The sequence below is a fragment of the Scyliorhinus torazame genome, chromosome 15 (assembly GCF_047496885.1).
Source record: "Scyliorhinus torazame isolate Kashiwa2021f chromosome 15, sScyTor2.1, whole genome shotgun sequence".
NCBI classification, from domain to species: Eukaryota; Metazoa; Chordata; class Chondrichthyes; order Carcharhiniformes; family Scyliorhinidae; genus Scyliorhinus; species Scyliorhinus torazame.
The window spans coordinates 82,899,905-82,926,629 of NC_092721.1; the positions used below are offsets into that span (position 1 = coordinate 82,899,905).

The 26,725-nt window shown below is 43.9% G+C and overlaps 1 protein-coding gene across 5 annotated transcripts in view; it reads right to left on the bottom strand.

Annotated features, from left to right (window-relative positions):
• Window positions 1-26,337, bottom strand: part of yap1 (Yes1 associated transcriptional regulator) — a 222,214-nt gene extending 195,877 nt beyond the window's left edge. For 2 of the 5 annotated variants that reach the window (XM_072476353.1, XM_072476350.1), the window contains exon 1: window positions 25,616-26,333. In XM_072476353.1, coding sequence (XP_072332454.1) covers window positions 25,616-26,133 — 518 coding nt within the window. In that variant the 5' untranslated portion in view covers window positions 26,134-26,333. Of the gene's footprint in view, window positions 1-25,615 lie in introns of all 5 variants that reach the window. The other 3 variants (XM_072476352.1, XM_072476351.1, XM_072476354.1) reach the window with 3 other exon arrangements.
• Between the last annotated feature and the right edge of the window lie 388 nt (window positions 26,338-26,725).

Genomic DNA, 26,725 nt, shown 5'->3' on the forward strand with positions numbered 1-26,725 from the left:
CGTACAATCGTTGATTGCCTAAATCTGGTTGCTAAATCTACAAAATGCAAAATAAATATATTATTTGCTTTATCCCAGATCTTAAGGTCCATGGCCACAATGTTGTCAAAATCCCTGGCCAAAGGTAGGGTTACTATCGGTCGTGCTGGTGTCCTTCTGTAATTCCTACAAACCAAACAGGTCACTAACCTGTTCTATCAGTTTAGTATAGTCGTCATCTCTTACCCCTGCATCCTTTAATTAATTTTTCAGCCTCCGAGGAGACGGATGTGCAAATTGCCTATGCAGTTTTAATACCACAAGCTTTTTATCAGCTAAAGTCCCATTTTCAACTGCCATTAACACATCCTGAACCACTCTACTTGAAATATTATTTGTCAGTAATGGAATACAAGTGTCCCGACTGTGTAAATTGTAAGTCCACCTTCTTTCCAAAAACTGTTGCCTTATCCTGTTCCATATGCAGTTTCATGTGTGCTTTCTTCATCGACGGTCTGCTCAGAAGCAAAGGGATCTCACTTGATACAACATCCATGCTAATGAAATGATTCACTCCGGCAATATTGCAAGGGATCACCACTCTTTTCAGTGACTTCAGAGTATTATCATCCCCAAACCTGAAACTTGTGGAACTTTCAAATTCCTTAACCTTGTTACGATTTTCAGCATTCAAAGAGTCCAGGTAACATTTTAACCAGTCAATTCCACACACAGTAGATGTGCAGCCACTGTCCAAAACAGCACAGTTGAAGGATTCTGCAACCAACACCCTCATTACCGGCGTAAAACTGCTCGTCAATAGGACAATGCCTTCTTACTGGTCACTATCCTTTTCCTCTTCTGACTCTTCCGTGTCATGTGTCGCTTCAAACACTATCATAACGAGTTGGACAGTTGAAAGCATAATGGTATTGAGTCTCACATCGAAAACATCGATTTATCATGCCCCGTGCATTTCTGGGGTTCATCTTCCTATTGTAGGTTCTAACTGGGTTTCTGTCTTCATAATTTCCTTGTCTCGGTCTCCTTCTATAGTCTTGAGCCCTGTTCGTAGCCATACACTACTAACAGGATGGCAAAATTGTATCTTCCATATTCTGCCTTATTGCAGGCTGACCTATTTGGGTCATCAGAGCCATCGGAATCGAATGTTTCCCCAGAAACTTTTGTAAAGCTTTTGTCATCTGTTCGAATAAGGTATCCTTATCAGTAAACTGAACTCAAAACCAGGAGCCTATCCATGTTGCTCACTCTAGCACAGTCAAGTAATTTAAAGGCCAACACAGACTGAGAAAATTCCAGGTTGTGTTTCTGTAGCATTTTATATAGTCTGCCAAATTCCATTATATAGTCTTCCATGGAGATATCCTCCATTTTCCGGAACTTATCAAAATCCGACCATGCTTCATACGCACTTAACAAGTCATCTTTCTTATAAATCTTATCCATATAATGTAATAAAGTCTCCAGACCTTCTTCTGAGTCTAACTCTTCCAATTCCAGCTCAGAAAGCACTTTGTTTCGGATTTTACTGCCATATGGTAGAGAAAGAGCCAATGCCATACCTTGTTTTCTCTTTCCCAAAGCAGTTACCTTAGTCCACATAACTACTGCACTTCTCCATTGGTCGTACGATTCCCTTTCAAAAAATAAGGGAGGATAGTCATATCCAGCCATCTTTATCCTCGGTTCAGCCATATATCCCTTTTTTTTCTTCTTCTTTTCTCACTCACTCCTTGGTTTGATCTGGAAAAGTTGTATCTTTCAACCCTTCACATTTACACAGCAACCCATCCTCTGCTACCAATTGTTAGACGTTTTAGTTGCTGTGATATGAAGAGTCTAAAGTTCTGTTCCTTTTTCACAAACACCCATTTATTTCATTCCAACAGCTTTGCACAAAACTCTCACTATACATCCCCTGACAGAGACCACCTGAAGCCCCATTACATATCAGTCAATTGATGGATACTTAACATAAATGAGACAACTAATTGCAATGTCTCTTAACCCATTACTTAACGGTGGGGGAAGTGGAGGAAAGGGGGAAAAGTGGTAATAGAGAGTCAGTTACATTTTCTGTCCATTTAATTATAATATTGTAAATGATAAAAGGTTACTTGTGTTTTCAAGTTACAAACCGGGTAACTGCACATTTGTTGGACTCAAGCAAGGACCTCAGATATTTTAAATAAAATCTAATTTCTCCAGAGGCACGTCTCCTGGTCAAGTGGGGCTGGAATTGATCATGCGCTGGCCCAGGGTGTTGTGACAGGTTACATGTGAAAATGTCAGCTTTGAAACAAGGAGGATAAAATAGGACTGCTATTTCCTTAAATATTGCATAAATGAATCAGGCATAGAGTTGGGTGTATTTTTGCATTTTGATGGTATTTTTGTTCACATATGGGTTGTCAAAGACTCGTAACAACTTGCAAAGAGACTTCTCATTTTTCAAAGGAAAGGAAGCAAGAGGAACCTTCAATGCAGTCAAACTTGTTCAACTGGTGTCACTGCCTTCAGACAAAATTCTGTTGTGTTTTGAAATGTAGCCGCTAAAAGGTTTAACACTCTCCACCTAAAACAAAAGACAAGCAATTAAGGGAAATTAAAAAAGGGCAAAGCATAACACAGCAATGGGTCTTAACTTGTGCTTCCACTCTGCAGATAGGAAGATCAATAAAACTGACATGCAATATCCAGATTGTTTAGCTACTTTGTAAAACAGAATTCAAACACTACCCTCCAGCAGGGTACTAAAAATAACGCCACCGAATTTCTAACATGCGAGAGAAAAAATGGTGTATGCAGATCTTCAGATCTTATTGCTATACACTTTGCTCCAGAACTCCAAAATTTCCATTTATTCAATTCTATGACAGTCATTATGGAGAACATCTTAGCCTTTAATAGCTGGAGTAGGAGGCTAGTGCAAATCAAATCCTCCACTAAACTAACTGACACATAGAAGTGTGATAAGTTAAATTGGGCATTATTTAAAATGAGCAGTACTTGCCCGTCAGTGCTCAAGGATTAGATTTTGTTTCATTAGGTAATTAAACATAGTGTACAAATTTAATAGCCATGTGACGTTTTATTTCAGCCTCTCCCAACTCTTCCCTCGCTTTATTATTTTCACAAATCATCACTCCCCAGGTAACAGGAAAGCGGATAAACAGGAAATCGCAGAAGGATTAGAAAAACAGGAATGAGAAAAACAACTTGAAAACAGAATTGGATTTATTTTGGTCACCATGAAATATTCATCACCCTGATGCCTTTGCCAAAATTACTGACAAATAAGGTACACTTGAAATAATACCAACTGACGACACCTTAATTTACTTCCCTCCTCCCTCTGGTCAAGAACAAAGTATCCTCTCACTGTCTCTCAGCTGGTACAGACGACCGCTATCTGTGAAATTAAAACAAGCACAGCAGCGTAGTGGTGAAGTTGCTAGACAGGTAATCCAAAAACAAACAAGTTCCACCATGACAGTTTGAAAATTGGATTTCGAAGAAACTTGGCAGTAAAAGGCTGGTATCGGAAAAGTGGCCAGCCATGAAGTGTTCAGAAAAACTAGTTGCTTGTTAACTGCTCAATGAAGTACCTTAGCAAGCCAAGGACAGGCAATAAATACAGCTTTACCACTGCCTACATTGATAAAATGATGTAAAATCCTACAAAGCAGAAGCGGGAAAATTGGTGGGCTGAGAGACAAAAGCAAACTAAGTAAAACTCCCGCATAAAATTGAAATTTCCAAATAAAATTCAAATCTTAATGAACGAGACACCAAATTTGTAAGAGATCAAATGCGATTCTTTTTTAGCGTGGTCAGTGGACAAGTATAAAATCTTCCTGCCATCCATGTGTTTAAAAGCTGACCCTCGAGGTGAGGAATCAGTGTAGTGAGGTTTGTGAAGTGCAAATTGGACATTGTAGTGTTTTCAACAGAGCAATGGATAATGTGGAACTGGAGAACAGTACTGCCCACATCATGATGTAGAGTCACAGATGGCAGATTGTGTGTAGAGAGTCTGAGAGATGGCAACATGAAGAGAGTACCTAATTGGGAGAAATGTATATCGTGTGTGTGAACCTTAACAGTTTATGTTCAACCACAATCTTCCGGATCATTAAGCCACAAAACAACCTTACAACACGGTAGCAGCTAATGAACAAACTCACAACCTCAAACTGCAGAAGGACCCCAGAATCTCAAGGCATGGTAAGTTAAAGAAATTCAGACTGACCTGCGCAAAGTTCACCTGAGATCACCTAAAATGCTCATTGAAGACATGGAGACAGCAGGGCAACCGAAGGACTCCACCAAAGCACGTGGAAGTCTATTGCCAAACCCGATTGATAAAAGGATTTTGCAAGATCATAAAAAGAGTGAACAAAATTCACCAAAAGGCTGAATTGACCTTTTTAAATTAATCAGGGCATGAATTAAGCAGAGTTTAACCAGCAAGTTGGAAGAACGTTGTAGCCACATGGCAGCAGAGTGCAAATGATTGAAAGGAGCTATTTTTAAAAACAGAAGGCAGATTTAAAAAACACCTTCTAATTGATTTCCCTGGCTTACAAAAGTAACTAACTGGCCCAAATGTCTTGTTTGAAGATCTTCTACAGAATTGCTCAGATTTTCCAAACATAATAATAATCTTTATTAGTATCACAAGTAGGCTTACATTAACACCGCGATGAAGTTACTGTGAAAATCCCCTAGTCGTCACACTACATCTGTTCGGGTACACGGAGGGAGAATTCAGAATATCCAATTCACTTCACAAGCACGTCTTTCGAGACTGGAGGAAACCGGAGCACCCGGAGGGAACCCATGCAGACACGGGGAGAACATGCAGACTCAGCACAGAGTGACCCAAGCCAGGAATTCGATCATGGGACCCTGGCGCTGTGAAGCAACAGTGCTAACCACTGTGCCACCCTGCAACTTCAACAGGAGCCCACAAACTTGAAATGCAGAAAGTAAACAAAACTACTGTGATGCCATCTTGTACTGCCTTGTTACGAAAAACAGCCATGAATAGTAAATTAAAACTGCCAGACCAATCGGAGCTCATGCAAAGGCCAAATGAGATGCAAATTCGGCGTGAGGAGAAGAAAATCCTGATGCACATCTGCAATCTAAAAATTAAGACAGAAATCAGAAGGAGTAAAAGTTAAATTCAACTTGTTTGCGGTATTTGCAGATGACAAGGTATAGATGAATCCGCAACCACATTTGGTGAAGTATTAAAAGTGTTTGACAGTTGGATGTTTTGGAGAGCCCTTTAACAAGTAAGGTATAGACAAACCCAATAAAGCCCAAAAAAGGGTAAGGAGATCCCAGGGGGAAGGAGGCAATATCCAAGCAATTCACAAGATGGTGGTGGACCATATCAGCTCAATCAAGTGCACAAGCCGTGAGTTTAGTGCAGAGAAAGAAGAGACTGAGAAGGGGCCTGAAGACTTAAAAAGAGCTTTTTGAAAATGCCAACAGTTCCCAAATTGCAACAGCAGGCAATAGTACAGAGCGAGCATATGGCTGTAAATGAGGGAAAGCTATATGATGTAACCCAAAAGAAACAAAACAGACATAAAGAAATGAAGCTATTCTACAGGAAAATGTTTGCATTAAAGCAGAGTTGGAATAACAACCAGAAGTACAGCGAGGCACATCAGCAGGCAGAAAGGGTACTCAAGTCACTGTCTTGAAAGACACTTTGAAGAATTAACATGTAGCCCTGAAAAAACATGAGCAGATTTTTTTAAATGTTGAATACCGCTTCAGAAAAAGCTGCATTAGGACTATCAGTAGCGACAATGCAATGTAGCAAAGAACTGAGAGTTGGCAAGGGCTGAACAAGAAAATAAAGAGTTGACAGAATAACCCATTGTTCTTTTTGACCAAATGCAAAAGGGGTACATAACCCTTCCACAGCATGAAGAAATGAAGTCTATCTTGAACAGCAGTAAGGAAGAACAGCAGAACAAGGTAATGGAGAATACTGTTGAATTACAAGAAAACGCAAAGCAAAGCAATTGAGTTTAGGAAAGGAATGGAAGCTTATTGGAAGACCTTCACACGTGACAAGGATTCCTCTGGTCCAAGTTTGTTCCTCTCTGGAAAATTACAAGAGCAGCAAAATGAATTTAATGTCACTCTAAACAAACTGAAGATCCAGTGGACAGAGAGGTCTCAGCAATACTCAATATTCCAAGAGGAATACCAGAAAGAGACTAAGAGCTGAAGAATAACTGAATGGAAAAGTGGAGACACTGAAAGGAGACACTGAAAGGAAATGCCATTGGGTTTCCCAACTGCAAGCAGATACTGAAACCATGAGCAGCACAATTACAGAACTGAAACAAGTTAAGACTTCACCAGAAGGAATAGGACAAAACCATGGTGTCCGAGCAAAGCAAATACGTTGTCATTGACGAGAAACACAACTCAAAAGGAGCAAAAAGGTGAACGGGCTGAAGATGCACTGCACTGGAAACACAGAACACTATAATTTCAACCCCAAATCAATAATCAAACCCAAACCAACTAAGACTATCATTCCTCAGAACGTGACAAGAAAAGGATCGGAAGAATCATCAAGCCTCCAGGCAGCCTGAATTTTTAATTCAGAGACTTGGGGGTGGAAATCACTTCAAAGGCTGAAGCACTCAGAAGATGTGCACCTGCGAAGTACTATCAGTCCATTGAAAAATGTAATAACCAAAATTACACTTTCACCTTTTATTCCCTGCAGATTAAATAATTTAATACACAAAGAATAAGGCAATTAATTGATTTAAAGTTATTAAGCGGTCAATGCTTTAGCATGGACGGGGTTTGGGGGGGGGGGGTGACACGCGGCGAGATCAGGGAGCGCAAAGAACGATTGTGCTTTAAGTACTTGTGGCAGGTGTAAAAGATGTTCAGTAAAGCAAAGATTAATGTGGGATTGGAAAACAATACCGCTGACATTATAAAGTACAGTGTTGCATGATGGCAGACGGTCTCGAAAGAAGTCGACATGAAGATGGTATCTAATTAGGGTTATACCTCGGAGATATGGGCCGGCATTCTCCAATCTGAGTTCGCCCCACCACAGCTGCCAGCGAGAATGGAGAATTTGGCATTCAGCCATAACTCCATTGACAGCAGCAGAACCGGAGAATCCCACCGGCTTCAATGGGAGAATTCCAGCCATGTATATAGTGGTGTGTTAACAGTAAATAGTTAAATTTCAACCACACAAGCCTCCAGAGCTTTTAGAGACACACAAAACTACCTTATACAGACAATTCCCATATTCGGATACTATCTGATTTACTCCATAACAATGGTGAACGATAATTGACCCACATCACACAATGCAAAATCCAAATCATAATCTAGATGCAGCTCCAGTGCAGAGCTTTGGTGAGAATGCTGTATTGTCAGAGATGCAGTCTTTGAGATGAACATCCAGGCCTTGGATAAAGGTCTGATGGAATGATACAAAGGTCAGGGAGTGCTAGTCTTAGCCAACATCCATCCCTCAACACCATCCCCAAGAACAATCTCACTGCTGCGCAGAGGACATTGTCAAGAATAAAATCGCTTTTGGATTCTTGTATAATAAATAACAGGAAAATAATTAATTTAGAATGTTTCCAAGGTATGTGCAAAGATGCTACACAAGGCAGGTGTTTTCCATCTTACCAACTGTGTCATAAAATGACAGCTATCAGCACCTTAACAAGAGGCAGTCAGTTTTTTTTAAAGGTACTGAAATGCTAACCTTATCACAGGATAATGAAATTGTTTGAAATCAATATCAAGCACTGAATGAAAACAAATGACAGGGTAGATGCAAGGAAGGGGAAAAACGTGACCCAAAAATCACCCAAAGGTTTAATCAATACACTTCTATATGTAGACTGCGCTAATGCAAAATTTCCCTAAAAATAGTAAATGCAGCTTTTAGAAAGTTGCACATTTGTTTGGGGCCAGGAAAAAACAACAAAAGAACTGGGGCAGCAAATGTACCACTAACTTGTATACAAACATTTCAACTGGCAGCACTCCCCATTGCTGAGCTACTATAACTAGTTACATTAGCATAGTGGACGATTTTATTTCTTTTTGAAACTCATTCACAATGAACTATATAGAGGTTTATCGGACAAAAGGAGCATTCTCCCAAGCCATAGCCTCTACCAGCTAGAAGGACAAGAACATCAATGTTGTGGTAACATCACCTCCAAGTCGCACAATATTGACTCAGCCATGAATCATTGCTCCTTCATCTTCAGTCGGTCAAAACGCTCCTCCCTCACCACAAAAACGACGGTGGTTCAAAACTGTCCATTTCACCTTCCCAGAACCAAGTGCAGGCAATAAAAATGGCCGGCCTCCCCCCCCCCCCCCAAAAAAAAAAATCACTATTTTGACTCATTGCATTTGTGCCAACATTTTACCAGAGCAATCTTAAATTAAGCCCATTTCTCCAATTAGCTCTGTACCTTCCTCTGCTATGAACATTTATTTGCTCTTCAATTAAAAGATGCATCCACAACTATTCTCTATTGAGTGGGGCCACTCGGTTAAGAGTGGCTCTGCATGTTCGGTAACATTTTTCCCCTTTCTCATGGTTCTGAACCACTGGAGGCTGGCCTGACTTCCCAGCACTTTCAGGCTTCCCTTTCCATCTCGCTAGACTGCACTTATTCAACCAGTTTACATACTCTTTGCCTCATGTCTTATTTCTCCAATTATGCCTCCTCTCGTTCTATGATATAATTTCTGTAATTTGGTCATCTCCGGTTCTCCAATTAAGCTTTATGTTAACTAGCTCCAAGAAGAAACTATTTTTCTGGCATTTTACTATCCCTAAACGCATAAAGCAGAGGGAAGTGACAGACTATGAATAATGGTAGGTATTTTTCTTAAATTAGAAACCGCATTCTTCTCCTACAGTGGCTTAACTCAAATTAAAAATCCAGAGCATCTTTCAGGAAGCAAGGATTTGCACTTCTGAAATGCCGGTCAAGACTCCAGGATCCAAAGACGTTTAGTTTTGACATTTTCAATGACGTAGCCTTGACATTAGTCTGTGGTTGGGCGCACGCATGCAAGTGTAAACGGGGGGGGGGGGGGGGGGGGGGGGAGAAAGATGTAAAAGAGCTCCAGATTTGCACTATTCTATGTGAAAGGCTAACACCGCTCCTACACAGCCTAGCCCCCCTTGTTCTAGGCTCTCCCAGAGCATTTCATTCTACCCAATTAAATCCTTTTCTTTAATCATCTTAAACACTTTTACTAATCTTCTATATTCAAGGGAATACAAGCCTAGACTGTGCAGTCCGTCTTCAATTTAACCCTTTTAGCCGCAGCACTGTTCTGGTGAATCTGTACTGCACTCCGGCTAGGCTATGCTTACTGAAGTGCAGATCCCAGAACAGAATAGTGGCAGATTCCTCATTGCTCAAGTATGTCCACACTGAGTGATTTCAAGGGTCACATCACAGCTAAACCTACATTAAGGAATTGGATTATAGTGGAAGGTGTGTGCTGCTGCCTACACTCTTTCGGCTACTTTTACATGATCCCAGGAGGTAAGGGGGATCCAAGATGCCTGGGCAGCTCGGCAGCTGCAATGGATGACAGGTACAAGGCTTACTGCCATGATATCATTATGGAGCTAGATTCCAAGGATTTCATCCGGTACGGGGATTGAACCATGTTGGTAGTATTATTTTGCACCACACTCTTCGCCAAGTTAAGGCTTGGCTCCTCCAAATTGAATATTGAGGTCAAATCTGGAATAAACAAGAGCTCTGTACTAGTTCGACATAACCTGCACCCCCATTCAATGCCTGTCCTCTTAACACAGAGGCCAACAATTCATTAGCTTAAAATTATTTTTGTACCTTTCCACCAACATCTAGGTAATTTTTTTTTTTTTTTTTTTTTAAATGGACTCCCAAAATACCTCTGCTCATCCACCAGCCCAACCAAGTTGCTCATCCTGAATATTTACTTAATTGGATCTCTTTTATCTATTCGGTGAACTGAAATATGTTCCTTTGCACACTTCTATCTGTTCTATTCATTCTGCTAACCAACTTAACTGACTCTCCACAACAATATTCCACAAACAGCGGTTAAAACTCTGGGGCAACTAATCAATTGTTTTGGGGTAGGGATCATGGATATGCACTAAAATTGGCAGGATGTAATTACTGGCATCCCCAAGGGATTTGCACTGGGGCGACAGCTTTTTCACTATTTATAAATTACCTTGATGAAGGAGAGTAGACTATAGTTAATTTTGCTGATAAGTCACCAGGTCCTGGTGGGGTGCAGAGGATTCTGAATGTTCTCAATAGAGCAACCTCCACCCCGTAGCCCGGCAAGTTTATTTCCCGCAAGTGCACAGCCAATTTTCTTCATCGCTGCTTCCACCGCTCTCATAGGCAGCAAGATCCACATAATTTCAACTCGCTGCATAAATATTTTCATCACATACTCTCTGCCAAAAACCTTGTGAGCCTAGTTTTGCACTATAACTTTTCTACCTTATCTAAACCAGTCATTATCTTGTGCATCTTGATCAAATTGCCCCTCAATCGCCTTCACTCCAAAGAGAATAATGTCAGCTTCTCCAACCTAACCTTGCAGTTAAAATCCCACATTCCTGGAAATATTCTGACACATCTCATCTGTACTCTGAACTCTCACGCCCTTCCTTGTGTGGTGGTCAGAACTGGATGCAATACTCTAGACTAACCAGAGCTTTATAATGATTCAGCATAACTTCCCTACCTTCGTACTCATATGAAGTCCAAGATTTTGTTTGTCATAACTGCTCTCTCAAAAGGTCCTTCCACATTCAAAGAATTACACAGTGGCAAAGTTCTAAATGAGCAGGGACATTTAATTGATGGAGCCTCCCCTTTACACTTCTGCCAAAATCAAACATCTCACACTTGCATACATCAAATTCCACCTACCACTTGCCTGCCCATTTTGCTAGCCTATAACCTGTTGCCATTGGTACCATCATCACTGTCTGCTACACTTCCAAGTTCAGCATCATCGGTAAATTTTGGAACTTCATTCGATGTATCATTAACTCCTGCTGCTAACTGGAAAGGCATCAGGAATAGTTGTGCAAGTTCACTCAGCCCACATTGGAACTGCTGGCACTTGTGCATTTGCTGCTGACGTCTTTCTGGCCAATGGCAGGAGTTTGGATCTTGTTTAAAATATTCACAGTTCTGCTACAGGAGGCATAATCTACACATCTAATTTGGGCATTTTTGTTGTGGGTCCCACTGATTGATCTAGTTAAATATTAAAATAAGGGTTAACGCCCTCCTTAGACTAGATCCAATTGTTATGGGTCCGGGTTTACAGAACCCCAAAGTGTTTCATGGAGTTCAACCGACCCACAACTTTTAATAGATTGTGGTGTGGGAAGCACACGGCGTACTCTCCAGGTGTGATACAGCAGAAATGGACAAGTGGTTTTTAAAACAAAACAATGTTTATTCTATGAATTTAAGTTAACCTTTTAAAAACAAACATTGAATATCTTAACACCCATTACTTCAAAGATAACCCCAAAAGACTACAACACTAAATAATCCATCAATCTGTTCCTTTGAACATCCAAAAGACCACAAACCTTCAAAATTAGGAGCACATTAGGTTACATTCAATATATTTATAGTCTTTGGATTGCAGAAATCAACAGACCAGCTCTGCGTTTCTTCCTGCAGCTCACAGCAAAACACAGACACTCCCAGCTGCGTTCTCAAACTGAAACTCAAAAAAGCAGAAGTGAGCTCAGCTCCCCCCACCCTCTGACATCACTTCAGTAATATGATCAGCTCCATTTCTTAAAGGTACATTGTTAAATATCCATTTCTTAAAGGTACTCTCACATGACACCAATACATTAATTTATGTTTAGAGCTTCTGGCAGCCCCAGGTAGCTCAATTGATAAATAATTAGATACTTAATTCCAGGGTCATCAAATCCCACAAAGGGTCATTCTTTTCTCTCAAATATTTTAATCAATTTCTTTAATAAATTGAAAAAAGTCCTTAAACTTAATAAACTCTCCACATTCGAAATTCAGAATCTTTCTATTGAAATGGCTGAATTATTTAATTCGCTGCATCAGAAGCATGTTTTACAGTTACTAAATGAAAGGTGGACTAGATACAAGGTGTTAACTGGTTGAAGACTGCACAGACCTAAAAATGGTTAACTTGAACTTTGTTAGTCTGTGGCAAGCCAGCTTGTTTGTTTCAATGCTGCCAGCAAATTTTGTAGCAGATACCACAACTGAGCATGTGCAGGACACGCAGCTCCTGGTGAAGCAGCACAAGTAAACGTAACTTTCATCTGTGCCAAAAAAAACAATCCTAGCACTGAACACCAGTGTTTATCCTCCAATCTGAAAAGCAACCACATACCATGATGCATTATTCTCTGTCTTAAGCCCATGTTTTCATTGTAGATAACACTGGCCCTCCTATTCCATGAGTCTCAAATTATTTGAGCCAGCTTTTTGTGGTGATGGCCTTCAGAATGTCTGTATAGGTATCGCTCATAGACAACTCCTCATCTATCATATTTGTTACCTCCCTCAAAGAATTGAATTAAATTCATTGGGGGATGACTTGCATCCATGTTTGTTCTTTAAAATAGTTCATATTTGTCCACATGGCCAGTCCCAGTACTATACCTTGACTCTCCTAATGCACAAAACTGTGGGGACAGAATCCTTTGCATTGGTCAGAGGGTAGACTGGCCTCAGTTCAACCTCTCATTTGAAAGAAGCTACCCCAACAAGGCTTCTTGGTAGTGTTCCCTTGCTAGTGCACTGGAGAGTCAACTTGGATTTTGTGCTCAAATGGAACTTGAACTGAATCTTATTCAAATGCAAACAAGCCACCCACTAAGTCACAGCTCTTTTGTAATGCATCCATCCCAATCAAAGCATTAAGTCAACTTTAAAAAAAGCGTGCACTAAATTCACCCTCAGTACTCTAAAGCAGGGGTTTTGAAACTCAGGGTCGCGACCCACGGGCAGGTTTTGGGAGGGTCGCGATGCTTGGTCACAGCGTTCCCGATCGTGGGAGGAACGTCCAACTGCCGCAACCGGCCTTTAGAAATGCCAGCCTGGACGGACTTTTGAGATTGCCAACCATCCCACGCATGCTTGCCAGATCAAGCAGCGAGTAGGCCCGGAGCCCAGAGGGCTGGACTACCTCCTCCTGATGTCAGCGTGCTGTCCAGGGACAGTTTTCTTCCAAAAACCAAGGGAGTCCTCCCACCGAGAGTGGCGGCAGAGAGGTCACACGCCCCATGCGCTGACATCACGTGTTCTGGACACGAGAGAGATTCCTCAATTTTGCAGCTGCCTGCACTGCTGCTGAGAACTCCAGGGCCTCTGGTGAACAACCCATGAAAATGGGAACAAAGCAGCATAAAGATGATTACTTGAGGCACAGGTTATTAATTGTCCCAGTGCAAATCAGGATTCAAAGTTCATTTGTGTTATATGCAGCAAAGCACTGGCAAATGAAAGTTTAAAACCCTCAAAACTTCAAAGATATTTGAAGACTAACATGGCATGTTTGAAGACAAACCTCTTGATTTTTTTCAACGGATGCAGTAAGACCTTAAATCATCAGCGGAAGTCATGATCAGAAATGTAGCATTGAATAACAAAGCAAGTGACATCAGGAGTACAAAGCAGGCTCATCTGTCACATTAAAGGCAAGTGAAAATGGTGGGTCACAAAGATTGGCTGGCGTGGATCCTGAAGGATGGCCGGTTGGCAAAAATGGGTCCCGAGCAAAAACATTTGGAAAAACCTTGCTCTAAAGTAATTAATTTACCTATGAATACAATAATTTTACAAGTAGATAAATTTAACTCAGTTCATTGCTGATTCACGTGACCTTCTTCAATCACGAGTGAAAGTATTAGGAAAGCCAATTAAGAGTTATGAAACTTGATTTTAAATATTATGGAAATGGAATGGTTTTGAAATTTGCAGCGGCTCTGAAACATACATCAATATTAAGACCATAAATCAGTGAAAATCAATAGTTTTATGCTGCTTGCCTATGGTAGCATAAAAATTCTCAAACCCAGAAATATATTTAAATTTGGAAGAGATGTGAAGTTTTGATAAACATGCAAACTTGTCCACAGTGATAGCCAGTCCTAATCTGTGATGAGAAGAAAGCAAGTTCACAAAACAATTGGACAAAAAACATCAATCATGCTTTTAAAACTAGAAATGAGTAATAAATATCAGACTTGCCAGCAATTCCCACACAAGGGCAATCTATTTCTTTTAAAAGATACAACTGAAACTACAATGAACAATTGTGTTTGATGGACAGGGGAGTTAAAATAGCACCATATGTATAATTTTATCCCAGCATTGAAGTGACTGGAAAGCAAAATAGTAGTATCCAATAATTTCAGGTAAAGCTTTATTTGTTTTGCTGTCTTCTCCAACTCCAATGATGATGTAGTTTGAAATTCTTATTTAAATGGGCAATGTTACAACACAAACATATCGCCATTTAACCTCAATGCAGCAGAGTTGGCCTAATCACATTTATTCACCTATTCCCACATTCTTTTGAGCCTTTCACCCCCCCCCCCCCACCCCCCATTCAATCACACAATTAAGGTTGACAGATTCCACCTCAAGCTTTCACTCGGAATTCCGCATCTTCTCCTGTTACAAATTTTGATTTAACCTGGTCAGACATAGCTCAGTGGCAGTATTCTTGCCTACAGGACAAAGTTGTGGGTCGAAGTCCCATCTCAAGAGATTCAAGTAGAATTATCTAGGCGGACACTCCTCTCCAGTGCATTATGGATGTGCCATTAAACCAAAGTTCTGTCTGCCTCCTCGGGCAGAGATAAACTTTCCCATGTCACAATTCCCAAGTGCAGGGAAGTTCTATCAGGATCCTGGCCATTATTTTCAACAATCATTAAAACAGATTATCTGGTCATCATATCCTTGTTTGAGGGAACTTGCTGTGTTCAAATTGGTTGCTGCATTCGCTATGGCAATCAGCAACTTTACTACAAATTTTATTGGCTGTAAAGGGCTTTAGGACATCCTTCATTCATGAAAGTACTATGCAAATGCAAGTAATTTTCCTTCTTGAAGTCTAAACTACTGGAAGCAGTCTGCTTCTCATTATCCCATACCACCTTTTCAAAATCAATGTTCTAACACAAAAACAAAATCAAATTTCATATAAAGGCAGCATCCTAGTTAACTACTACTTTCCCTTTTATCCATCACAGTGTTGCGCATAAGTATTCACATTTGCTGATAAGATTTCTTTACTAGTGAAGACTATTACAATGTTTCTTTAAGTTAACATTTATGAACTTTGTTCCAAATTCTACTGTTGTGCACTTTGAATGAAGCTTATGCTGGTTCTAGTTAAGTGGTAAAATCAATTCTCATGTCTAAAGTGCTCTGGAAAATGTTGGCACTAGTCTAAATATGCAAAATCCAGGGTGGCTAAGAGACTCAGGAAATCCTATTAATTTATTGAGCACTTTTAAAATCCTGTTCAAATTTTTTATTTTTATTTTTTTTTAAATTAGTTCATGGGATGTGGCTGCACTCTAATATAAACTACCTCTTCCAGGAAATCTTGCATACTTCCAGACTTGGGCCATTCCAGCTGAAAACTGACCAGTGTGAAGTGGAATCCACTCTGCAATGACTTTATAGGTTTTAGTGTAAACACACTTTACATTTTTCTCAATGAACCTTGAAGAATCTAGCTTAGTGTTGCAAACATTGCATATGTTTACTGATGTGGACAACTGCTTCCCCTCTTCCCCAGCCCAATTCTCAGCTTTCTTTTCCCAATTAAGGGGCAATTTAGCATGGCCAATCCACCTACCCTGCACATCTTGGGTTGTGAGGGTGAGACCCACGCAGACGCGTGGAGAATGTGCAAACGCCACACGGACAGTGACCTGGGACCCCCGGCACCGTGCCACCCAATCAATTCTCAACTTGAGACATGTTACAATCATTAGTCAATATTCCAAATTCATACAGCGATTTACTTACAAGCTTTTTAAAAAATCTCTATTCTCCACATTTATCATCATTTTCATAGACAAACAAATGAAAACAGATATAGAAACTGCAAAATACGGTCTGAAACATTGACTCGCAAATTACAAAAATAAGTTTAAAAAAACAGGAAAAAACTCCCCCTTCACCCCAAGGCAACAAGTTCCTGAAAATACATGATAAACAAACTCCATGATTTGTAGAACCCCTCCTTCATCCCCCCTTAGCTCAAATTTCACCTTCTCCATAGTCAAGAATTCCAGCAGGTCCCCCCGCCATACCGATGCACAGGGCAGAGAAGCGGACCTCCACCCCAGCAGGACCCACCAACGAGCAATCAGCGAGGTGAAGGCTAAAACTTCTGACCCACACTCCCCTGCAGCTCGGGCCAGTCCGACAACCCGAAAATGGTCTTTAGGGACCCGGCTCCAAGTCCACATGGAAAACCCCCGATATGTTAACTATGTCCCTCCCGGCAGCACGGTGGTACAGTGGGTAGCACAGCTGCCTCACAGCACCGTGGTCCCAGGTTCGATCCCGGCTCTGGGTCACTGTCCGTGTGGAGTTTGCACATTCTCCCCGTCTGTGCGTGGGTTTCACCCCCACAACCCAAAGATGTGCAGAGTAGGTGGATTGGCCACGCTAAATTGCCCCTTAATTGGAAAAAATGAATTGGGTACTCTACATTTATTTTCTTTTATTTATTTTTTTTTTTTAAAAGGAAAAAAAAACTAGGTCCCTCCAATACCCCTCCAGCTTCGGGCAGGACCAAAACATATATACGTTTTGTTGGGCCCCCTCAGACATTGCTCGCAAACAGCCTTCACCCCTCCTCGCCTTTGTGATGTCCGCCCCACACACGACCTTCAATTCTATCAGCCTCAACCTTGCGCAGGAGGTTGAGGCATTCACCCTTCGTAGCACCTCACACCACAAACCTTCTTCCATTACCTCCCCCAACTCTTCTCCCCACTTGGCCTTAATCCCTTTCATGGACACCTCATCCTCCTCCAAAATCTTCCCAACACTCTCCAACGCCCCTGCCGAAAGTATCTCCTCCAACAACGAAGAGGCCGGCGCCATCAGGAAGCTCGGAAACTCCTTCCTTACAAGGACTTGCAGGTACCTAAACCCTTCCTCTTGTGCCAATCCGTACTTCTATCCCAACATCTCCAACCTCGCAAATCGCACCTCCGGGACAAATCTTTTATTACCTTAATCCCCCTCTCCTCCATCTCCGAAACTTTCCACCCAGACACCCGGCTCAAACCTATGATTCCCCCTAATCGACATTCTTCCCGACCCAAACGCCAATTTAAAATGCTGTCTAAACCGCCTTCAGGTTTTCAAGGTTGTCATCACCATCGGACTCCCCGAGTACTTGCTCGTAGGCATCGGGAGCGGCGTCGTTGCCAGCGCCCTTAAATCCCCCTGCATCACGAGCCTTCCTCCCTCTTGACCGACTGGGACTCCCCTCTCCATCACCCCACACCTTCTCGGCATTCGCCGCCCAGGAATAATATATAGGGCTGGTTTAGCACAGTGGGCTAAATAGCTGGCTTATAAAGCAGACCAAGGCCAGCAGCGCGGGTTCAATTCCCGTACCAGCCTCCCCAAACAGGCCCTGGAATATGGCAACTAGGGGCTTTTCACAGTAACTTCATTTGACGCCTACTTGTGACAATTAAGCGATTTTCATTTCATATAATAGATTCGAGAAGCCCAGGCCCCCGCTTGTCGCCACCTCTGCAGAACCACCTTCGTAACCCTGGCTACCTCTCTTCCACTCCCCCCCTCCCCCCAACTATGCGAGTTGACCACTTTGCCCACATTCTCAAAAAACAACTTGGGTAAAAAGACCGGCAGGCACTGAAACAAGAATCGTGGTAGCACGTTAATTTTAACCGTCTGCAACTGGCCCACCAGTGACAGAGGGAGCTGTCCCACCTTGCCAAGTCAGCCTTCACCCTCCCCACCAAGCCTGTAAAATTGTACCTGTGGAACCCCCCCCGCCCCCCCCCCCCCCCCTCCTCCAAACATCCAAGTCCCACGCCCCAAATACCTGAAGTGGATTGCTGCCCTACGAAATAGCAGACACCCCACTCCTGGCTGGAGCACCATAAAGTTAGCGCTTTTCTCAGAATTAATTTATACCCCGGGAAAGACCAGAATCTTTGAAGCAGTCCCATTATATTCCCCACGGACGTATTCGGCTCTGGTATATACAGCAGTAAATAGTCTGTATAAAAGGATACCTTTGGCTGGATTCTCCATCCCGCTGCGCCAGATTTCTGGTTCAGCACACCGGTGGGGTGCTCCATTTCGCCGGCTGGTCAATGGGGTTTCCCATTGTGGGGCAGCCCCATGCCATCAGGAAACCCCGGGCTGCCGGCAAAATGGAGCATCCCGATGGCAGAGAATCCAGCCCCATGTTCCATCCCCCTCCCTCCCTATCCCTCTTCCACTACTTCCAAACTCCTTGAGTGACGGCCAGCGGCTCTTACCGCTAATGCAAATAGCGGGGGGCATGGGACACCCCCTGCCTAGTACTCGTGCAGAGCAAAGTACCCCAAATTCATGTTGTGCGTGCAGACACGCACCATCGGTTCCCTATAGAGTAGCCGCACCCACATTGTAAACCTCGGCACAATCCCAAATCTCTCTCGGACCGCCATCACACGTTCTCAGCATCTAGCACCATCACCACCTCCGTCTCCTTTCCCTCGGCCGGCACCTTGCCAGCAGCACCTTCACCAATATATAGGCATCCACATTAAATAAGGATATGGGCCTATATGAGCCACACACCGTTGCTTCCTTGTCTTTTTTTAAACAGCAAGGAAATCGAAGCCTGTTCCAATGTTTGTGGCAATACTCCCTACCTATCACCTCCTCAAACATCCCCACCATCAGCGGCGACAATTGTCTTTAACTTTTTATAATACTCCACTGGGAACCTATCCGACGCTGCCACCTTCCTCTATTGCATCCTCCCGATTGCCTCCTTTACCTCCTGCTGCACCACCGGCCCCTCCAACCCAGCCCTATCCCCCTCCCCAACTTCAGGTACTCCAACCTGTCCAGGAACTCCCTCATCCCTCCTTCCTCTCCCGGTGGCACCGACTTATACAGCTTCTCATAAAATTCTTCAAAAACTTTATTAATCTGCTCTGGAGCCACCACCAATTTCCCTGTAGTATCCCGCCCCTGGACTATTTCCCTTGCCGCCGCCTCCCTTCGGAGCTGGCCAGCCAACATACACCCCACCTTTTCCCCCATATTCATAAACTGCTCCACTCACCCACCTCAGTTGGAGCACCACCTTCCCCATTGAAATCCTGTTAAACTTAGCTTGAAGCTCCTTCCTCTTGTCCAAAAGGGTCGGATCTGCATTTCCCACGTACCTCCTGTCCACCTCCCAACATTTCCTCTGTCAACTTTTGGCGCTCCTCCCTCTCCTCTTCGTCCAACATCGCCTTAAACAAGATCACCTCTCTCCTCACTACCACCTTCAGAGCCTCCCAAACCGCTGCCTGCGACACTTCCCCTGTATAATTGAATCCCACATACGCCTCAATCATTTTCCCGATCTTTTCACAGAAACTTCAGTCCCCCAACAACCTGTATCCATTCTCCACCCCGGCCTCTGGGCTACCCCCCTCTCCTGGACCACATTCATCCAAGGTGGCGCATGGTCCGAGATTGCAACTGCAGAATACTCCGATTCCTTGACTCCAGCCAATAACACCTTCCCTACTAGAAGGTAGTCGATCCTTGGATAAACTTTGTGCATCGGAGGAAAAAGGAATACTCTCGCTCCCTCGGATGGGTCCACCCTTCCCAGCTCTCTAAGCCCGGTCAGCGCATTCGCTCGCTTCCCCCCACCACCACCACCGGGCAAGTGAGCACGGCTAAGACCTTTCCATCCTCGGCTCTTGTACAAGATTCCAATCCCCTCCTACTATTAGCTCTTGGGTCCAAGTCCAGGATGGTCCCCAGCATCCTCTTCACAAAACGCAGCAGTATACACTCGTCTGTGCCACCTACTTCCCCTTTAATGCCCTTGTTATAATCACATATCTGCCCCCCTGGTCTGCTACCACCCTTCTCCATCTGGAATCTCACCCTCTTGCCCACCAACACCGCTTCCCCCCCCCGCCCCCCCCCTCCGAGCCCTACTATTGAACCCAGAGTGGAATACCTGACTCGCCCAACCCTTCCTGAGCCTCACTGCTCATTCACTCTCAGGTGGGTCTGCTGCAGCATCGCTACATCAGCCTTTAAGCATTTTTGGTGCGTAAACACGCTTGACCTCGTCACCGTCCCCCCAGATCCCTCACGTCCCATGTTACTATTCTGCACCTGCACCTCCTATCACCATCATCACAACTCCGGACCCTTCCCACTGGGGGACATGGCCCGCCCCGCCCCTTTGTTGCCATCAAACCCTTACACCCCCCCCCCCCCATCCACTTCCTCTTGAAAACACCTCTCCCAGTAATGATCCCATCCCCCCACCTTTCACACCTCCCAGGCCCATCGAACCCTGTTCGAGCAGGCTGCAATGACCGCAGCCGCTCCCCACCACCACCACACCCCCATTCACTAGCCAACCTATGCTTGCTAGTGTGGAGGCTCCTCCCCAGGTCCCCCTCCTCCCAATCCCCTCCCCCCATGCCCAGTCCCTGAAAACTAACCATCAGATAAACAAACCCAGTGCTGAAGACCACACGCCAGAAAACCGCCATCACGGAAAACCCCAACCATTACCACACCAGCAACCTAACATCCTTAAACCACTAATAAGAAACAACACTATATACAAAATTTCACCCCCCTTCCCTCAGTCCAAAACCAAACCAGAGTCCTTCAGCCTTCACAAAAGCCTCCATCGCCTCAAAGTAGAAATTCTTCAAATTGTAGGTCACCCTCAACTTCGCCAGATACGCCACACCGAGCCTCACACCATAAAGTGCCACCTTCACCCAGCCAATGGCTGCCCACCTTTTCGCCAGCTCCAGTCCTGGTATATGCATATACCAGCTCCTGACCACTGCACCTCGCACCTTTGTTTCACCCAATTTGGGACCTTCTCCTTAACAGGATACCTGTGAAAGCAAATTATTAACCCCTTGGCGGCTCATGCACCTTCGGTTTGGGCAGCAGTGAACTGTTCGCTATGCTGCAACAAAGCCTCCTTCAACTTCTCTCCTTGCTCCCACACTGCAGCTATGTCTTTGACACTGCCGCTTCAATGTGGCTATCGCCTCTCCACCAATACCTTCACTGCCATCGTTTCTTTCCTCATCACCTCCGATGCTTGGTAAACTTTCAAACTCCCCAGCCACCTTCGCCACTTCAGCCGCACCCAGCGAAGCAGCCTCTGCCATCTTTCCTGCTGCCAGGATGACCCATTCGCTCGACGGCAAACCTTTGCTTGCCACTTTCTTCCCAATGGCTTTTTTCTGGTTCTTCGACATCTCCCTCCTTCCTTATGTCTTCCTGCACCTGTCCATGTGCCGCTGGGACCGGGCATTAAACTCCGAAAAACCGTGCCGAGCAGGAGCCACCCACCTACATGCCACCACTGAAGTCCCCCTACTTACAAACTTATTTTGCTTGACTTGTGAATTGTAAATTGTTGGGCTAATTATTTTGTGTCACCCTTGTCTAAATTGGAAGGATTGCAAGGTTAATACATAAATGACAATTTATGATGGCTGCAGAAGAATCTACTTGAAAATAGCTAGTTTGTCACGGTAGCACAAGTGGCTAGCACTGTGGCTTCACAGCGCCAGGGTCCCAGGTTCGATTCCCCGCTGGATCACTGTCTGTGCGGAGTCTGCACGTTCTCCCAGTGTCTGCATTGGTTTCCTCCGGGTGCTCCGATTTCCTCCCACAGTCCAAAGACGTGCAGGTTAGGTGGATTGGGCATGTTAAATTGCCCTTAGTGTTCAAAAAAGGTTAGGAGGGGTTATTGGGTTGCGGGGATAGGGTGGAAGTGAGGGCTTAAGTGGGTTGCTGCAGACTCGATGGGCCGAATGGCCTCCTTCTGCACTGTATGTTCTATGTCCTCTTTTACTTGTCTCTATGAAATGCTCTTGCAACTCATTCTCCAATAATAACACTACCTTGTCCTGTCCCCAGCTATTTAGCTCACTTTGAAGCAAGGTCACAAATAGTCTAGGCAGAAAATATTACAGTAGAAACATATGCTCATTATGCATTTATCAATGTTTTAATAAAACTGGCATCTTACTAAGACATGATCCTGTTGGTATTAGAAAATTAACAACTGAGGTTTAAATATGGACAAAATAATGCAGCAAGCTTTCTGTATATGCAGCAATACATCAAGGGCTAATCGGTACAGACAAAATCCTTATTTGCAAATTAGCGTATACTTCCCACAGAAAATCACAAACCCACCTCACCTGTTAGATGAATACACTGTGGAGTCCCTTGGTACGCCAAGGAAAATATTTTGGTTTGAATTATAAAGGGAATTTTAAATTTCCAATTTACAGCAAATACTAGATTTAGTTTTAAATAAAGAAGCTGATTCGACCACATTTTGTTGTTTGGGAAATATTGATGAACAAAACAACAATGGCTTATTAAAAACATTTGAATCACTTAGATGGCGATTCCAGTTCCTGTTTAAAATTTCCCACTGAACTAACTGGCGTTTGCAATTGCACAGCTTCAGACGGGATTTGCATTGGAGAGATGAGAGTGCTGCAGCATTCAAAGAGGTAATTCATGCCACACAACCTGACCTCCAGGATTCAGACTCCATGCTTTGACTGCTCCGTCACCTGCAGTTCTTCCATACAAAATTGGAAGGACATCACAAAGTGGCCAACTGTAGAAACCGGCATGCAATACGGTCATCTGGTGCCACCAGCCCACTGCAAATCCATGAGGTCATGGAGCTGAACTCCATTACTGACAATGTGAGAGAATAAACACCCTGGGTGGCTCTGCAGCCACCAAAATGATGGAAAAGAATCCTCGGTCCCTTCCTCTCAAATAAATTACTGAACATTCTCACCAGTAAACATAGCATGCGCTCTGGAGAGAGTTCATATCAACTTGAAAAAGATCAAACAGGTTGCTAGAAAGTCCCTGTTGCAGGTCAGCACATGACTACCAAACCAGAGAGAGTATGTTCTACGAAGAAATCAGGAATAAAGTGTCAATGAAGTTCCAGTTCCATTATTAAATGAGCAGGAACAGAAAGGGTCAAGACCTTGAAAAGTGATCATGCATTTTTCTTTAAATCAGAGCTTTCTCCAGAGGGCTCAAAAGGAAGAGTTACAGCATTCTTGGGTACCTAATAATAGACCTCACATTTCACTTTAAAGGAATCGATTAGTTTCTCAGAGTTGGATCTTATTTTTTTTCTAAAAGAAGAGAGTTCACAGGACACCACCACAAGATCATTTATAGCAACTGTATCTGAATCAGCAGCAAAAAGACCAACTGAATGACCAATAGGGGCGAGCTCATATAAAAGGGACATTGCAGCCAATAAAATACTGAGAAAGTGACTCATCTTATATAAATGAATACATTAATGCAACTAAAAGCTTCCATCTATTCAATGAAAGACGGTTTACAGAAGTTATGATAAAGCAACAAAACTGCAGATAATTCAATTAAATTGATATGTGGACTTGATTGGGCTGTTTAAAGAGTCTGAGAAGGCTGTTTTAACGTGCGAGTTAAAAGATGTGATTGAGTCAATGCAGTCAATCTGATCGCTATCGGGGATAACAAAATGCAGATCAACAGCGCAAAGTAAACACCCAACTTTCAAAGAACATGAATGAAGTAATACATGCGGCTAAAGCTGCCCGCAAGCTTAAAGCTGTGGGACTGAAGGACGAATCAATTTAAATGCCAGATCAGCGACCAAGTTACAGCAACAATTGAAAATGTCACTTGGGATGCCCATCTGAAATGCAAATTTTCTTCACTGCTGAAAGTGGAACAAACCGAATAGTCTGCCCAGCAACTGTGGCTTCTGCTGTGACCCCCCCCCCCCCCTCTGGTGATGAGGGCAGAGAAGGGTAATAAAAAAGTACACAAGTCGGTTTTGTCCGTACTTCCCACGTTACTCTTTTTGCTTAGAGAAACATCCTTGCCAGCATGCCGTTGTTTCAATAATGGACTCTAGCTGTCTGCGAGGGAACAAGCGCTGGACCCATGCAGATGACTTCTGCCAGACATGTGGAGCCAGACATGTGGAGCTTTGGAGTCTCGGGCTCCTACAGAGTGCTATTGTTCCCGGTGTAATCGGACACTCAGAAATGGATATGGCTCGCTGACTGGCCCGGGGGTGGGGGGGGATTCTCGGTCGGTCTCTGGTTCCTCCCAAATCGCATCAAACGGGAACCATGTATAAAACTGCGCAAGACTGAGATGGCTCTGACCATCCAAATTCGCCTTTATTAAATACATAGCTCAAAACCGTAACGCAGCTCAAACCCGTAACGCCGCACGTCCCAAAGAAAGAACAGAGCGCCTAGCTAAAAAAGACGAACCTCCTCCTTTAGCTACTTTTAAAATACTCAAATGCAACCAGGTGAACATTTACAGGATTTGTTGGGCTGAAGTCTGGGGGCGAGTTCGTGGGATACGAACGGAAATCAAATTGTAAAAAAAAAGCTTGGAGCTGGGGGGTTTCTGCGGGTCAGTTGGCGAAAAGGAGAGTCGCCAAATACAAACTGATAGTTATTAATGCCTCGAATAACCTGGATGTGCAATCCATACTCCGCTGGAACTGGAGAACACCGAATATTTACAGCAGCCCAATAGATTACCAGCTCGAGTATGAATGGGTCTAATTAAATGAACATCCTGAAGGCTAATGTCCAGCATTTGAGCTATTTTCAGATCGCTTCCGTTGTTTTAAGGACTGCCCACGTTTACCCTCAGGACGCGTGCGTGAACTTTGCAACCCCTTGCGGAGGTTTTCTGGAGTTTCTCATGTCCCCCTTCAAATTTTCAACGGATGTCCCTTGTTTACACCCTGGAAGAGGATTCGTAAACCTCCAAGTGTAACACAGCGAGCACATTCGTATACGTGGGTCAGCGATGCTTCAGTTTAAAGAGTTAATAAAAGGTCTGAACTTCATGTCAGATTCACAATCAGGACTCCCTTTGATAGAGTTGTCATGTAGGTGTTTCAGTTTACACATTTGGGCCCCAAGTTTACATAAAACATTTCGATACACTGACCCATGAATGTTCCGGGGTCTGAATTTAAAGGAAATGCTGTCTCAGCCTACACACAAATTGGATTACTCCAAACTCGATCGAGTGCTCCGTTCATCACACTATAAGAAAACCCCCTCCTAACACCATCCCTGCGATGAGTTCACGCTGGTTTCTCAATTAGGGGGAACACAAGGAGGTGACAATGCAAACTTTCCCCCTGCTCCAAATTCTCCACTAAATAAATCACTTACTTTAAGTAGTATCTCTGGCCCGAGGGGGTTTTGGCCATTTCCCAGCCGGGTGGTAAAGGTACGTCGTCAGGAAACTCGTACGAAGCCTGCCGAAGATGAGGAGAGGAGCCGGGAGCTGGGGCTGCGCCCAGAGCCGCCGCCCCGTTTCCCGGAGTAACGCCGGCTCCGGCCGAGCCTGTCGAGGTGCTGGAGGCGGCGGCGGCGCTGAGCAGGGAGGCCGGCGACGAGTGAGCCCGCACATGCTGCGCCTGCAGCGGCGGGGGCGGCTGCGCGTTGCCGCCGTCTGTACTGGCCTGGCGGGAGTGGCTCTTGGGCTCGGGCTGCTTGAAGAAGGAGTCAGGCAGCTTGCGGAGCCGCATGGGGACAGATTGCGGCAGGTTCGAGTTCTTGGGGTTCATGACGGCGTTGAAGAGAGCCTCCAGGTCGGTCTCCGAGTCCCCCCGGACATGCACGATCTGGTGGCCGGCCCGAGGCACCGCTGACTGAGGCTCAGCTTGCTGCTGCTGACTCGAATCCATCTGCAAACGTTCTCTAATTCCCCCTCACACAGAGGAAAACAAGTAACAAAACTTCTACTTTTACTTTTAAAAAAAAGACTCAGTTAAAACTAAGTTTTCAACTGGACATGGGTCAAGACTCCGACTTGCGGTCACTTTCTAGCCGGGGAAAATATTCTTTCTTTTTTAAATCACTGCTGAAAGTTTTCAGCCACTTCACAACTTGGTGCTCGAGCTGAAACTTTGATTGCTCACGTGACCGGTGACGTCCCCTGGGGTGGAGCCCATTCACAGTTTAGGTGGAGGGGGGGGGGAGAAGTTGGGTTTTTAAACTTTAATTCGCTTTCTCTTCCCCGAAACGCCTCCGGCGCCATTAATATTGGTCATTCTGGACGGGTTCAGTCGCTGGAGCTTCCCCCCCCCCCCCTCCCCCCAAGTGAACCACCTCCATCCTCTGAGCGACGTTGGATTGGATTGGATATGTTTATTGTCACGTGTACGAGGTACAGTGAAAAGTATTTTTCTGTGGGCAGCTCAACAGATCATTAAGTACATGGGAAGATAAGGGAATAAAAGAAAATACATAATAGGGCAACACAAGTGTATACAATGT